Genomic DNA, 17,035 nt, shown 5'->3' with positions numbered 1-17,035 from the left:
CAGCACCTGCTCCGTATTGGACGTGCGTAGGCTATGCAATCTTTTCCTATACTTATCTTATACTTCATCTCAACTATGTGCAGGAAACAGTTTGGTCCCACTGGATAATGATGCCACTTTTGACTGATAAAACCATTCAAGAATCACCATCAAAACATCCCAAAAACCATCTCCCCACTACCAGGGGCTATCAAACATTTGTAATTTCAGCAATTTAGCGCCAGTGCTTATCTATGTCAGGAATGGGGATATGTGTCATGATGGAAATTGCTGCTCAGAAGATGAAATGATCCGACCATGATATGGAACGTTGAATGTTCATCCTCCGGCTCAATGAGGTGTCAAATCCTGACACATACTGTAATGTACTCTACGCCCTGCATCCGCAAACGGTATGCACCCAAACGGTATGATGTCAATGGTGATAAAGTTGAACACTGTTGAAAGAGGAAGGGGATATAGCTCATGATTTGTTTTTAACCTTTGTTAACGCCCGTTTTGTCAGGTTGGTTTTGGAAACAGGATTCCTCACCCAAATGAAGTCCGGACAAGACTGCTTATTATTTGTGTATACCGAGTACACCACCTTGGCACTTTGGTCCTGTAAAAACTCAGGACTAACCTTTTCCAAAAATACGAAAGAGGAATAGTTTGTCAGCACGAAAACCTACTTGTAAATTTACACCACATTTCTAAACCTTTGTTTTCATCTTTATTTTACCAGGTAAGGTCAAACGTTATTACCATGTCGCCCCGAGAGTGTGATTATAGGGACTGGACTAATTAAAAAACAAGCTTGTTTTAAACCCTGCTTGTCCTTTGAAGCCCTTAAATCCAACCAGGTCCACCTCCGGGATGCTCATCATGATCCAGGTCTCAGGTGGACGCTGTGTAGATGACATCCCATCATTCTGAAGGGTTGCCGCTGTGGCCCCATCCTGTTCGGGAGGGTAGCTACTGGCATTAGGATTCCAAAGTAACACGTTAAAGTACTCAGATAACTTTTTTTGTGGTGACAACTAACCTACCAGCATTAGTTTTCAATTGAAGTAATCTGTTACTTAGTTACTTTTGGGGGGGGGGGGGGGGGGCAAGGTGATCTAGGTGATCAAGTCAGGCTCAGTTGATAAGAATTTATATTTTTCCAGCTCTGTTTTCTCCATAAACATAAAGGAAAGGGTACTACGATGACACAATGCGATCATGTAGTTTCACATAGAATCTCTCTTCCCAGTTTGTATCAGTGTGGAAAAACAGATTGGTAGCCAGTTGTCCTTGGATTTGAGCTCTCCTTTTATTGTGCCCAGTTGGTTTTATATAGGCCCTATGTAGTTACTTACAGAATGTGTAAATAATTCAACAAAATCAGTTATTTTAAGTATTGTGAAGGAGATATTGCGTCTGTCAACATTATTTGAGTTGGTATATCCCAGAGTTATAAATGAGCCTAATTGCTGAAATAGGTCAATCAAATCAATAATGAGAGAAAAGTCTGATTAAAATGATGATTGACACAGACATGGTGGCGTAGTATGAAGATCTGAATTCCACAAACCAAGAGGTTGTGAGTTCAAATCCCAGGTGAGGACATGTTGAATAACAATCAATGCATAAATTAAAAAGCACAATTTAATCATGTGTGTTAAAAGCACGGTTTGTGTGTGTAACCAGTTGCACAGCGTTTTTTTTAGTTAAGATGCCCAAATCATATTTTATAGTAGAATGAACACAAGTTGAGCAAACACATCAAGTTCGAGCTAAGTTTGTGCCAACTATTTTGAGGAGCAGCTTCCCACTTCTGCTTCTCCAGCAACTGCAGCTTGCGGGTCATTCCACAAAAAGAGTGCCTTTTGAGTCCCTTTGATATTTTAAGTAAGAATTGTGCACCAATATTTAAAAAAAGCCTGTTATATTAATCTAAAATATATTTAATATAGACCATATGGATAATTCAATAAATCAGATTTTTTATGGCACTTGCTAAAGTGCCAAAATTCTGCATTTTTGACATTTCCCTCCTTCAGCCCTGTGTCACTTCTAAGAAGATGTTAACCCACTTAATCCCAACATTTCTCAAAGTATCACCATCATTTTGAAGCCTTTGTCAAAGCAACAAAATAACTAAGTCATTTCTGAAGATGATTATTTATTTCATGCGATTAGTGATTAATTTACATCTGTCCATCATTTGAAGGTCAAGACGTTACATGAACAGAAGTCTCATTTAATAGTCAGAGCCTAGTGTAAAAGCAGGTGAGCTGGTTCCACTCTTTTTTGCCACGTTCTGGTGTTTTGTGGTAGAAATCTGAGCGGGTCGAGCATAACATGTCAACCCTGTTACCCATAGATACAATTTTTATCATATTTTTGTGAAGCTTACATTCAATTGCCACCCTCTGTTGCACACAGCGAGCTTCCATTCCCCCTGTCACAAGGGGATTTATGGCTGATTTAAGAAAACAGTCAACCCTGTTACTTTATTTGCCACTTAGTTAGCACTTACTATAGTCATTTTTTTATTTAACCTGCTGAGATGAAGTTGAACATGTGCTCTTTATGTCAGAATGTTAAAATTTGGTTAAATCCAACATATATGTATTTTTTTTTACCAAATTACACTTCTCAAAGGGCACTGAATTGGTGGAATGACCCTTGTACTTTTCCACTCCTCCCACACACTCCCATAAGGGACACTCCCATAAGGGAGCCAAGGAGAGGATGAGGAAAATCAGCATGTTGGAGTCCAAACACACAGTCACATCTTCCCCAGGTCCTGGGGACCTTTCTGTCTATGTCTGGTATCAAGAGCCATCTGAAGCAGGTGTGAGTGAGCTGTTTCCATTGAGAGTAGAGGACGGGGTCCAGTCTGGCTGGTAGAAGTGGATGTCGAACATCCGAGCCCAGTTGGCGAACACTGTCTTCTCTGTGATGAAGCGATGGTGGCTTCCACGCCGGTTCCGCTCGTGGGAGAGATACATGGCGCACTCGTCAGGCCCCGAAGGCTCGTAGTAATGATACGGCACCGAGAGATGGGAAGGAGCCCTGGAGAAAGGAGGAAATGAGGGGGAGAGAAGTTTGAGGGGGGAAATGGAAGAGGGGGGAGAGAGAGCGAGAATGGAGAGGAGAGAGATCAACAGAAAAAGAGAGAGAGTGTGTGTGCATGCATGCGAGAGACAGATAGAGAATGGGGAGGGGAGGGAGAGAGAGAGGGATTGAAAAATACGGAGAGATGGTGGAGATGCAGTACAGTGCATTCGGAAAGTATTCAGACCCGTTGACTTTTTCCACATTTTGTTACATTACAGCCTTGTTCTAAAATCAATTCAATATTTTATTTCCCCCATCAATCTACACACAATACCCCCATAATGACAAAGCGATTAGAAATTGTTGCAAATTTATAAAACATAAAAAACGGGAATATCTTATTTACATAAGTATTCAGACCCTTTGCTATGAGACTCGAAATTGAGCTCAGGTGCATCCTGTTTCCATTGATCATCTTTGAGATGTTTCTACAATTTGATTGTAGAGTCCACCTGTGGTAAATTCAATTGATTGGACATGATTTGGAAAGGCACACACCTGTCTATATAAGGTCCAACAGTTGACAGTGCATGTCAGAGCAAAAACCAAACCATGAGGTCGAAGGAATTGTCCATAGAGCTCCGAGATAGGATTGTGTCGAGAAACAGATCTGGGGAAGGGTACCAAAATATTTCTGCAGTATTGAAGGTCCCCAAGGAAACAGTGGCCTCCTTCATTCTTAAATGGAAGAAGTTTGGAACCACCAAGACTCTTCCTAGAGCTGGCCGCTCTGCCAAACTGAGCAATTGGGGGAGAAGGGCCTTGGTAAGGGATGTGACCAAGAACCCGATGGTCACTCTTACATGGCTACAGAGTTCCTCTGTGGAGATGGGAGAACCTTCCAGAAGGACAACTATCTCTGCAGCACTCCACCAATCAGGCCTTTATAGTAGAATGGCCAGACAGAAGCCACTCCTCAGTAAAAGGCACATGTCAGCCCACTTGGAGTTTGCCAAAAGGCCCTTAAAGACTCTCAGACCATGAGAAACAAGATTCTCTGGCCTGATGAAACCAAGATTGAACTCTTTGGCCTGAATGCCAAGCGTCACATCTGGAGGAAACCTGACACCATCCCTACGGTGATGCATGGTGGTGGCAGCATCATTTTGTGGGGATGTTTTTCAGTGGCAGAGACTGGGAGACTAGTCAGGATCGAGGGAAAGATGAGCGGCGCAAAGTACAGAGAGATCCTTGATGAAAACCTTCTCCAGAGCGCTCAGTACCTCAGATTGGGGCGAAGGTTCACCTTCCAACAGGACAACAACCCTAAGCACACAGCCAAGACAACGCAGGAGTGGTTTCAAGTCTCTGAATGTCCTTGAGTGGTCCAGCCAGAGCATAGACTTGAACCCGATCAAACATCTCTGGAGAGACCTGAAAATAGCTGTGCAGCGACGCTTCCCATCCAACCTGACAGAGCTTGAGGATCAGCAGAGAAGAATGGGAGAAACTCCACAAATACAGGTGTGCCAAGCGTGTAGCGTCATACCCAAGAAGACGTGAGGCTGTAATCACTGCCAAAGGTGCTTCAGTAAAGGATCTGAACACTTATGTAAATGAGTGATATTGTATTTTTTTTAAAATATATATATACATTTGCAAAAATGTCTAAAAACCTTTTTGCTTTGTCATTATGGGGTATTGTGTTTGGACTGATGAGGGAAAAAAACAATTTTCTTAATTTTAGAATATGGCTGTAACGTAACAAAACAAGGAACAAGTCAAGGGCTCTGAATACTTTCCGATTGCCCTGCATATCATATTTCTTAGCCCCGAGGTGTGCTTATCAAAGCTACTTCTTTCCCTGTGATAATTCTTCAGTCCTAGACTCAGTACACTCTGGCCCCAGAGGAGAGTTTGAGCCAGCATGAATAATTCACACAACACAGACATTTGATCTGGTCCCATGGACCTGCCTGTGGATATCAGCTCGATATCTGGAGCACCTGTTGTCCTCCATCTAGCTATCTTTTGTTTTATTAGACCTTCCCCTCTCATGTATTTAAGATGCATAGTCAATATATTTAGAACACAAGCAGGTATATTGTATTTGCCAGAACATAAATAATAATATTAATAATATTAATAATAAAAGTGATAAGTTGCCTATTAGTAATCATTGGGGTAATAATCCCTTATGGCATACGTCATTGAAACTCTTGGGTCCGACACTACTGTGCCCTGTGCTGAACCCAACCCACCTGCAAAAGTCAGGAGCCACCATGCCATAGACATTGATCGTATCACAGAGTTCCAGGGCAATGACCATGGTGAACCAGCCAGTGCTCAGCCATGAGTTAGAGGTCTTCCTGGATGACAAGGTGAGGGGAAACAAGACACAATATATACTATATGTTCAACGAAATGTGTTGCATGACTCAAGAGATTTAAATGAGAGAAATTGTGAGAGAGAAAAAAACTGGCCCTATGTGGTGCTTGCAGTGATATCCATTCTGCCCAAGGCCTTCAATTTATTGCTTAATTTTTAATACCTTAAGATTTCACACTGCCATATTCCTAATTTACAGGATTTGACATGAAATCGCAATTTCAGTGCTGTTAAACAGCCATCAAAGCAGTGCCCCCTGTAAAATGGAGCCCTTTCATCTACTGAACCGTCAAGGCTAGTTTGTCGAGGTGGACCTGACAGCCATACCAGCCCCTCACTGGGGGATATCCCAGCTGGCAGCGGTGCCACTTCTGTCTGGGCTCATTCTGTTTACTGTTGGCAGCCTCTGCCAGGGGGGCACAGGGAGAGTACCAGGGAGAGTGCCAGACAGTGAAAGTCTGGTAGGACCTGCAATCGGTTTCTGCTCCTAGCTTTGCCTCAGTGACATTATCTTGTGAGGCTGTGTAGCGCTTTTGTCACTTCCTGTCAACAGTTAATGTAGACACCAATTATCTCGTATTATCGCAGCATATGTAACTGTCATGTACAGATGTACTATCTTAATTCGATTGCTCTGTTGTCGAAGAGATTTTCCTGCGCAGAAACACAGAAACATTTGGTCAATGTGTCAGCTTGTCGCAACATTGCCTGCAATGCCGTGTGATCGGTTTTGGATTTCTGAGCTTTAACTATTATTAATTAGTAGTTATATTATTAATCATTAGTTATAAAAGAGACACGAGGGGTGACTGTAGGTAGAACAGTCACATGTGGCAGTGCTGATAAGGAACCATTTAAGGCCCATATCACATTGATTTAAGCAGTCAAGTCAGTTAAGAACAAATTCTTATTTACAATGGTGGCTTCGGAACAGTGGGTTAACTGCCTTTTTCAGGGGCAGAACAGCAGATTTTTACCTTAACAGCTCGGGATTTGATCTAGCAACCTTCCGGTTACTGGCCCAATGCTCTAACCACTAGGCTACCTGACCAGCAACAATGATGTAATGTTTAGCTATAAGGAGGAGACACCACCCAGAGTGGGGTATTTATACTACCTCGGCTGAAACCATGTCTTTGTCTAATGCAGCTGTACTGGCCCTCTGGGAAGAATAAACTTGGTTTGAGCTTTCACAGTGTCCGTAGAGTTTTTACTCTGAGAATTAGAACCTAACACTTGGTAATGTAAAATTGGTAGTTGGCATCGGTTGTCTTCTTCTTCTACCACTTCCATTCACAACATGATCCAGCATTTTGTTTGGGACAGAGTTTCTGTACTTACAGATTGTTAAAATCCCTCTCCAGCTGCATTGTCCCATTCAATGAGATTCTCATACCCCACCGTCTACAACTAATCCTCTTAGTTCCTAACATATATTCAGAGTGCTTTGAACTAAATCCCATTAATGATAGTGTGAGTGGTTGGGTGGTTGTTGGGATTTCTTTCTTATTCTTTTGTTAAAAATGCTCAAAAGCAGCTTTTGAATTAGAATGTGTATGCCCAAGAGCACTGACTACAATGCATTCTACTTCCCTGGCAAATCCTGCTTCAAGTGGCTCAAGTCCTCAAACACACTGACTGTATTTTTCGGAAATCATTCTTGACCAGAATTGGACAGACGGACAGACTCACAAAGCCAAAACCCAATGGCATCATTGACCCAAGGGTCAAAATGTCAAAACCCTACCTGTCTCTCCCTGTCTCCTTCTTGAAGAGCTCATCGAACTGCGGCATCTTGAGCTGGGAGATGACGTAGACCTTCAGTTTGGGCAGCAGTTGGTTGACCATACGCAGGTTGTTGAAGACCAGGCCTTTGCCGTCGCGTCGCATACAGCTGCTGGGTCCCCAGAAGAGGAAGACTGAGTCCTGGCTGGCGTTGAGCAGCTCCTGCCGGCTCCGCAGTACTCTCTGCATGCTGGAGTGGGCGATGACGCGCAGGCTGGTACGCTGGCCCACGTCCCGCTGGAAACTACCCCCAGTCGGGGCGTCGTTCATGCGGATGACGCACTCAGTGCTGTCGATTTCGTCCCCTCGGTTGCTGCCGGTAAGGTGGCCAGAGCTGGTCACCAGGGCACAGCAGTTACAGTGCATCCTCAGAGGCTCGGGGGGAAAGTCAAGAGGTCAAAGACGGTATAGTAAAGTGAGGTCAGAGGCTACAGGAGTTCAGCTGTGGCCATTAAACAACATAAAAATTGCACTGAAATTGTGTACAGGTAACTGCCAAAATAAAGGAAACACTTTAAATGAGAGTTTTGGTGGCTGTTACGGTGTGGGGTGCATTAGATGGCAAGGCAGATACCAACAAATACACAGCCATTCCGAGTGATTACCTTCAACCTATGGGAATCATTTCTATTCTGGTGGGAGTGGTCTGTGGTAAAGGTCTTCACAGATCCACCTATCCGGATCCATAAGTCAAAATAATGTCACAGGTCTGGTCGGATCTGATATTATTGTCTCTGGTATGTGTCATTTTAACAGACTTTTCTGGACGGATCCATACAGATCCGAATGTGACTGTTGCAGTAGAAAGAGAGAGAAAATTTGCAATTTATACGGCTGCTCTTTGCTTTCCACGAGAGTGGCGCATGTAGCTTGTTGTTCTTGTCGTTGGCCAATCATAAGTCATCAAAACAGCAATAGGCTACAATCATAGAGCCTCTGTTAGGTGCAAAAGTTAGGAGATATCTAATCAATGGAAAATTTTGAATAAAAATTATGGAATTAAAAGTTAACAAGGAGAAGGATAGGTTACAATGGCCAAGAGCCAACAGGTAGGCTACTACTTTATATTCTGAATGGAATTGTTGTTTGTAACTGTGTAGGATGAGAATGCGCATGCAGCCTTTATTAGCCCAGCTAGCTAGCTATCTTAACACGCTCCTCCCGGTTTGATGCAGTCAGGACAGGTTACCTATATCATATTGGATGATCAATAACCTAGCTATGGCAGCTATTAGTCTACTATAGCACTTGTCGGCTTAGTTGGTTGCTGTCTCTCATCTCTTCTGCCCACCTCCCTGTTCCGTGTCACTTGCTCACTCACAGTAGTCTACACACACAGCATGGTCTATGCTAGAGCATTACCTCTCTCTACTTCATCTCCCTCGCACTTTTTCAGTTCCAGATAATAAAGTAGCTTAAAAATGTACTTCTCTGCTGCTTCCCCCACTCTGATCGGATTGGGTCTGGATCCGACCAGCTCTATACGGAATTGGTCTAGTTGTTCTCGGGTACGTTTGAAACGGATCTCTATATTTAAAAAATTGATTTATGCATATTGGGTCCGGATGGGAAAGCCCCAGGTCCATTGTGGAACGGGTCCAACTTTTTGAACCTGTGAAGGCCTCTAGTCTGTGGTCTTTTCCAGGATGGCAATGCCCCCATTCACAGTGCACGAATGGTCACTAAATGGTTTTATGAGAAGGAAAACGATGTAAACCATATGCCATAGCCGTCTCAGTCACCAGATCTCAACCCAATGGAATACTTATAGGAGTGATGCCTGAGACAGCGTTTTACACCATCATCAACAAAATACCAAATGATGGAATGTCCTGTGGAAGAATGGTGTCGCATCCCTCCAATAGAGTTTCAGACACTTGTAGAATCTATGCCAAGGTACATTGAAGCTGTTCTGGCGGCTTCTGGTGGCCCAACACAAATATGAATAACATTCTACCCATGAGGCCAAAGAGGATGCTTTTGGTCATTGACTGCAAGGGATGTGAAACTTTAGGTTGGTTATTCCTTTATTTTGGCAGTTACCTGTAGCTAACAGCATTGGACAAGTTAAACCACGGTACCCACCACATTGCTCAAGCCTATCGGAAGGCAGAAAAGAAAGAAGGATGCATGTTTGAAGTTTTCAAACAGAGTCTGCGCTCTCTGGGGCTGACTGAAGCCCAAAGGGTCTTCTACAGGAATCACACAACCCATTATCATTCAATCAAATATGAGACATATTCACATATTCATTTTGGAGTATGTAACGATGCCTGTAGCCCTTTCCTGCAGTTAAATGACCTAGTGGCCTCATGGGTGGAGTGTTATTCATATTTTTCATCATTTCATCATTAATAAACATTACGTCAAAAACACGCTGAGAATCCGGTTTCTATGTCAAACGGTTTGCTATGTTTCAGTCTTCTGTGAGTTATATAAAGTGTAATATTAGGATGCACACTCAAAATTGAACACATTTCAACTCTATATCTGACATGGTACAGGTGTTTTATTCTGTTTAAACCCATAACCATGTGTGTCAGGTGTATACTTTTTGTTTCAAAGTCGATGTGTTTAAGACTACCAAGAATGTGTGACCCTGACTTAGCCCGCTAAGTAAAAGGTTAACAAAACAAGTAAAAACATTAAAAACGAATGTAATCCTCCCTCTCTCTCATCGATGTCAATGGGCACACGGAGAGTTGAGATCCATGGCACCAGATTCAGATCTCCCTGACTAGAGGAAAACTGTGTTCCCCAAAATTCAACAGCACAATCAATACCCGCTACAGCATAAAGTAGAAGGCCAGGCAAAAGGGCATCTATATCTAATAATGAAAATCCTGAGACCCTCTCATGAATTATTCCAAGGCTTAATGCAAAGGCCCATTGGCATTCAGAGCTGTACTCTTAGCTTCATGCTTGACTGTGGCCCGTGTGGCCTGTGCACAAATACATACTGTGCATACGGGTGAGATTACCGACTTCACTGCCTCATGAACCCGCTCTACTGTTCACATGTGTCTTCCTGTAATCTCTGTAATTACACACAGATGAATTAACAAGGGAAGCTGCCAGGAAACGGAGAAGGGAATGGGCACGGTGTGGGAAGTGTGTGTGATGAGTGATCCGGGTTCTTCTGTCATGGTAGCAGGTTGTGAATTTTGAATTTCCCGACTTCAAACTACCACATCTTTCATCGACATAGTGTGGATATATCAATTGCTCGCGCTAGCCAGACATCCTACAAGTAGACGAGGAAAAAATGACACGCCACGTCACACGATTATACACAATCCCCTGCCAGGCTACGAAAAATAACTAGGGAGGACATAAATCGTATTTATTTTTCGTATTCTTTACGTTTATGCAGATATGGAACACGTACTCCCCATGGCAATACGAACCGCTCTTCTTACTACTTCCTACTTAATGCAGTTCGATACAAGAAAAGAAAACCATGCCGGTTTTGTTTCTGCATTTTCTCTATTGGCTAGTCTTCATGCCTGCAGGTGTTTTATTCCTGGAAGATTGCTCTTTCCTTTTCATCTCTGCTGCTTTCTTACCTGAACGGTTTGTCTGGGAACATTTTCTCGGCACATTCGTTTCTCCTTTAACGAGTCAAGAGATAAGATTGATATTTGGAATTGAAAAAACGCTCAGGAATATGAGTGCAGCAAAACGCGGACCTAGAACCCACTTTCAACTTTATTATTGGATCCTCCTTGTGGCCTAGAGCACCAGGGAAATTCTCCCAGTACCAGTAATAAGTGTTTTTGACAGGAAGACTAAATTGTCTTTGACAGAGCCCAGAGCTTCTGTCAGCTCAATGCTTCTTTCTAGGCAGAAATAGCAATGACTTATCGACCTTCATTTTGAGGAAAAGGTTGAAACCGAGTCTTTTAGGGGAGAAACCTTGTCAAAAAGGATTCTCAAATAACACATAATTGAATCACATGTTATTACATATTACATCATTATGGAAGCTACCTGCTTGAAAGCAATAATAACTGTGAGGATCCTTATTAGGCCTATGCATTTGGGAGTAGTCTGTGGTAGAGGTCTTCATGGATCCACCTGTACCCAAATAGTTTGATCGTTTTATATTATTATGAACTCATTTCAATATGAGCACACCTACCTATGCAGTAGGAACTTGACTAATACGACTCACCGTGTCATAAATCATTCATAAACCGAAAATATACATATTCCACTCAAACTGTGCATCCCAAATGGCACCCTACTCCCTATACATTGCACCACTATTGACCAGGGCCCAAAGGGCTCTATGTAGGGAATGCCATTTGGGACGGTGCCATTTGGGACGTAGTCCCAGAGTTAGTATAGTAATGGGGCGTTGGCAGGTTCAGACTTCATTGACCTCTAATGTGAAGTAGATTAGATTAGCTAAGCCATGATAAACAGACCACAGAGCTCACAGCACAACACACAGTTATGAGTAGTGCCTCAACCCAGTCAATTACCATCCACACAGCATCTCCAGACGCATCACTATCATCCTGCTTAGACTCCTCCCCAGAGGAAAGCAGGATCATAATTGCTTTTGAGAACAGCCGCGTCCATTCAGCTTCTCTCTAGCTACCTCCCAGAATACTCACAGCACCCAAGGCGGACAGTAGCCTCGATTTCATGTCTCGCAGTTCTGGTAAATGTAATATTTCAAAAACAACAGTTTGACAGTGAGACCAGGCGCACAGAGCCCTTCCTTTATGATGACTAGAGACAGTAGGCCAACATATCAGAGGAAATGTCAGAATTGAGGGTGTTGAGGCATTTGAGGGACAAGGGGGAATTGTATTGGGGGGGGGGTTACTGTATTAACAGATGCGGTCAAATATATTGGCAGCGTTGCACTTTTCACAATTTCTTCTCAAATAAGTAGAAATTGAAATCATCTTTGGTGTTCACACGTGTATTTGTTTGATCTACAACTGCTTTTTAATGATGAGGGCACCAGCATTCTTCTCACAGCTCTGCAATATTTTCTGTATATATCGCTGCCATTTTGTTCTTTAAAAAATGTCAAAGTTCGTCTTTAACAGTGAAATCTAAAAACCGTCAATTCCCACTTAGATCCAAGATGGAGTCAACAGCTGCCTCTTACAAAATGATGATATTCATTGCTTCCTGTCAGCTTTCCTCAAGGCTCTGATTAGCCATGTCTATCTATCCGTTTATGAGGGAGTAGGTCCTCTTGGATTAATGAGGACTTGGATCCTTTTGAAGAAGTTCTCTGTGAGGAGGAAGTGCGGTGGGTGCACAGCTAATGGGCTACTTATGTTAATGACATCCAGAGGATGATGTCCAATAAGGTTAGCCGTGGTTCGGTTAAGCGTTGATCTTCTAGTCTCTGTCTAGGCCTATACTGGTAAAGATATTAGATGTTCGGGAGGAATGCACTAATTCTCGTCTTAGGTAGTCGTTTTTTTTAAGGGATTTCTGGATCCTTTGTACGGTGTTCTATACAACTGGGATTTGTAAAGGGCATCATTAAGTGGGAGTCTCACAAATAACTAATTTCTGCACTTGTGACTTTCTCCGGTTATCTACATTTTCATTTCTAGTTCCATCAGAGATTACATCAAAAAGCAAGGCTTTAAAAGCAAAGTGGTGGATTTCAGCACTGGTGCGAAAACACACATATTTAGTGAGGAGATTTACAGAAAATACATGATTTGTGATTACCATGCGTAAAGGCCAGTGCATATTGATGCTGATGGCCATGTGTTAAAGGTCAACATCTCTTTAATAGGAATCGGTAAAGCATCAGAGGAGGGGGGATTGTCACTAACTGTACCTAGTCCACCAGGCGTGTGTGTGTGTGCGTGTGTGCGTGTGTGCGTGTGTGCGTGTGTGTGTGTGTGTGTGTGCGTGCATGCGTGTGCGTGCGTGTGACTGCAGCTGTAATCAGATTGTCAAAAGTGAGAAAGCCATAGAGGAGGGACATTCTCAGAAAAGAAACCACCGTGACGGACAGTGGAGAAAGTAACACAAAGGGGGAGACACACTGATTAATTCTAAATTCTATGATTACGTCTAAGATACACCTATTTCCTTTTTTATATATTTCCTTTTATGCTACATGTATCAGCAGCGTTTCAGCTATCATAAATGATTTGTATCTTATGTCTCATCCCAATTCACAAATGCTGAGATGAAACTAGAAAGAGTATCGAAGTAGAAAGGGTTTGCTTTGGGTAGCTTGTGAGCAAACGAATAACCTTCTATGGCACGTAGGTGGAGGCAGACCTTTCCTGTGTATTCTCCATGATTAATGTGTGGCCTTTCTCAGCCCCCAGTATGAGCCATAAAGCAGCTAGAGGAGTAGTAGTGGTACTCACAGGTCCAACACCCAGCTCAGTGGAATCATGGCCCATGAAAGAGAAAGTTATGCACATAAGTTAATGGGGGGCATAACCAGAATCCTTCAGGCGCAGTAAATACTGTAAATACGGTGGTGTGTGTGTGTGTGTGTGTGTGTGTGTGTGTGTGTGTGTGTGTGTGTGTGTGTGTGTGTGCATGGGGGGGCGTGCATGCATGAATGCTTTGTGTATGTTAAGTGATCAGAGTCAAGAGGCCCCGCAGCTAAAGCCGATACCAACTGACTGGGATGTACTGTGAATTCAGATAGTCCAGATCGTGATTTTCAGGGTGTAATGGCAGCTACACTACAGCGGTACTTTAGAGTCCCTACAGTGGAGAGCAGACCTGAGATGGGGCAGTTTGCGGATGAATGAAGTAATACGATGGCAGGGAACGACTGGAGAGAAGATTCATATCAGGGGACGGGGGGAGAACGGAAATATAATCCAGATGTGTTCATTGTGCTGCCTTTTCTTGGACTGGGACCAAATAGGACACAAAGAAAGACCTCTTTGTGTCCTGTTTGGTCCGAGTTACTAAGTTCTTTCATCACCATATTCTAGCTGTTGCCTGGAAGGGGACTTCAAATTGCTGCTGAATCTATTGAAAAGTTTGGGCTGGGCAAGAACAAACAACTTCGTTGTGCTGGGCATGTACAGTACAATGGCTACAAATCACACAACTCTCTGACGCTTTTAATAGTCGTTAAACAGTGAGCAGTGAACAGAACCGCTCCAGACACAGACCCCCATATAATCCTGTTCTCAACTGCTCTCCGTTGTGGCCTCTCTTGTCCGGTGCCACCTGAGAGACGCAGTGTCCTTCCACGCTGCCGCTCTCTACTCCCGTATCTCTCCCACTCTGGAGCCATGCTGTTAAAGTCAGCCCATACAGAAGCCAGCACGCAGTGTGTATCTCTTATTTAGGAATAACAACCAACAAAAACCCAAAGGTACCAAAACAACTGCTCTCTCTGCTACCGCACGGCAAGCGGTACCGGAGCGCCATGTCTAGGTCCAAGAGGCTTCTAATCAGTTTCTACCCCCCAAGTCATAAGACTCCTGAACATCTAATCAAATGGCAACCCAGTCTAATTGCATTGCCCCCCCCCCTTCCCTTACGCTGCTGCTACTCTCTGTTATTATCTATGCATATCTATGTCACTTTAATAACTCAACCTACATGTACATATTACCTCAATTACCTCAACTAACCGATGCCCCAGCACATTGACTCCATACCGTTACCCCCTGTTATTTTACTGCTGCTCTTTCATTATTTGTTACTTTAAAATAAATAAAAAATGTTGTTATTTTTCTTAAAACTACATTGTTGGTTAAGGGCTTGCAAGTAAGCATTTCACTGTAAGGTCTTACTACACCTGTTGTATTCGGAGCGTGTGACAAATAAAATGTGATTTGATTTCAACTACCTATCTCTCTTTCCATCAACTTGTCTGGGGACCTCACTGGCTGCAGTCTTTGGAACAGGGATTCAAACGTACTGCAAACGATTGCCAATTTCAAAGTCCCACCCACTCGTGTGGTTTCAAGAAGAAATCTCCCGAGCTTTATCAATAAGCCACTTCGAGTGTAGCCTACCTGGGATATTTGTCTGGGAGCTGGCCGGTCAGCTTTACCTGAATAACAGCTGGATACAGATCAGGAGGTGCAGCTGGTGTTATTCATGCACAACATCACTAGAGCAGTCAATGTGCCTCTCAGGTGCTTAATGTCCAACATATTGGCTGTGGCCACTGATTACAATTACACTCACAAGACACTGAATCGATTAACCCTCATCTTAGTTCTAAACGATTCAACCGTAAGCGACAGACTGAAGATATGTGGCAACAAAGGCATTTGGGTAATTGAAAAGTCTAGTGATAGTGCTGTTGACGGTACTTTGGAATATACTGTAGACTTTTGCCGAATACCTACTTTACAATTTCAAAATATCTGCAAAGCCTTTGGAATAAATATCTACAAAGCCTTTTGAATAAATGACACAGGAAACAACCACTGTTGGTTGACAGCATTGGTTGTCCATACATGTTTTAAATGTCTTGACACATTTCTACAGATGTTGCGTTCGTATAGTGAGTATACCGCTTACCTTTTGACCGATGACTCCAGTGTAGCCCTGTAGGGTTGATGACAGGGCTCTTCCTGGTTTAGGCTGCGCTTTCCTGGGTTTATCCATTTGCGGCCCAGTAGCAGCAGCATCCGTGGGATACGCTGTCCCTGACGTGTCCGTGAAGCTGTTGTTGTACACAACCATGAGACTGGTACCCATGGTAATAACTATAATGACGATAACCCCATGGCGCTATAAAAAAAGGAGAAAATTGGTCAAATATCATGAGATATTCAACCGGTTTTATAAAATATGCAAAAAAACTAAATTAGCCTATATCTGCAGTATGCTATAATAAGTTATTTATAGCATTTCTATTCTAGAATATAATGACAAATTAGAACTTTAAAACTCTGTTAGCAGCTTATGATAATGGTTGTGAGATGACAAATAATATCACATCTCTTCTTTCTGTAATCACAATTAAATTCTCTAATCCACCACTCAAATCAACCCACTGTGAACAGATGTCAGTTCAGTCTAGTTTTGATTTACATTTGGTTGAGTTGTCAATTAACGTGAATTCAACGTACCCACAAATTTGATTTAGGTTAAAAGTTGGGGGAATTTCTTGAGGGAAATTCTATAATGCCGATGACTCAGTTTTCCACGTTGATTCAACTTCATCACATATGATCTTTGTTGTTGAAATTACGTGGTAACAACATTGACTCAACCAGTTTTTGCCCTGTGGGAACAGATGCGCTCTATGATTTAAAAAGACTGACAGCTGTGCACTCTTCACATTATAATCTTTAAATCCATCATCCAACCCATTGTCATAAAGATAGAGCCGAAACTATTTAAACAGTAGAGTAGAATGGCTAGGAGCATGATACAGTAGCAGTAGGCGAGATGTCTATTTTCTCCCATAACTTCCATCTTTCCAAAAGAGTTTCAAAAAGCCTACCACCTGAGCCTTCATTTTGTGGATGTCCTCCGTAAAATTGTTCCCTTTACATAACGATTTAGAAGCCGGAGCATTCACGTTGCTGAAATCGTCGCAGCCGTGTCTGTTTACGCCAAATAACAACTGACTGACTTTTTGATAAAGAGCGCATCCCGAATGTAGAAGATTAGCACTCGCACTGATACATACATCAACGATCCACTTCCCTCTCGCAGAATCCAGAGCGCCCAGTATGATAACTCCGCATGGTCATAATGAACGCCTGTTCAAGGATGGAAGAATTTCGTACAATTCAAATTATTGATTGGGGATCTCTTTACTGAGGAATGTAGCCTAACTCTTTCTGTTGAATGTGTTTGAAATACTGTATACATTTGTATTATGTTGTATTTGTAAATTGC

The 17,035-nt window shown here is 42.7% G+C and overlaps 1 protein-coding gene across 1 annotated transcript; it reads right to left on the bottom strand.

Annotated features, from left to right (window-relative positions):
- Window positions 1–1,611: 1,611 nt before the first annotated feature.
- LOC139409006 (alpha-N-acetylgalactosaminide alpha-2,6-sialyltransferase 5-like) lies at window positions 1,612–16,675 on the bottom strand. Its single transcript, XM_071153614.1, has 5 exons — window positions 16,635–16,675; window positions 15,704–15,916; window positions 7,164–7,576; window positions 5,289–5,396; window positions 1,612–3,042 (listed from the first exon to the last, which is right to left on the bottom strand). The coding sequence occupies exons 1-5, from the start codon at window positions 16,647–16,649 to the stop codon at window positions 2,802–2,804; spliced, it is 990 nt and encodes a 329-aa protein (XP_071009715.1). The 5' UTR covers window positions 16,650–16,675; the 3' UTR covers window positions 1,612–2,801.
- Between the last annotated feature and the right edge of the window lie 360 nt (window positions 16,676–17,035).

This window comes from Oncorhynchus clarkii, chromosome 5 (assembly GCF_045791955.1).
Source record: "Oncorhynchus clarkii lewisi isolate Uvic-CL-2024 chromosome 5, UVic_Ocla_1.0, whole genome shotgun sequence".
In the NCBI taxonomy this organism is placed as follows: Eukaryota; Metazoa; Chordata; class Actinopteri; order Salmoniformes; family Salmonidae; genus Oncorhynchus; species Oncorhynchus clarkii.
Note: the sequence above shows the minus strand (reverse complement) of the source record. Positions and strands in the feature narration are given on the sequence as shown.

Bases quoted from the DNA above. Each gene is read 5' to 3' on its own strand.
- LOC139409006 (XM_071153614.1), bottom strand. The intron at 7,577-15,703 runs GTAAGCGGTATA...TTTCCCCCCGAG, and splicing joins CTGGAGTCATCGGTCAAAAG to CCTCTGAGGATGCACTGTAA. The intron at 3,043-5,288 runs GTGGGTTGGGTT...TCCTTTCTCCAG, and splicing joins GTGGCTCCTGACTTTTGCAG to GGCTCCTTCCCATCTCTCGG.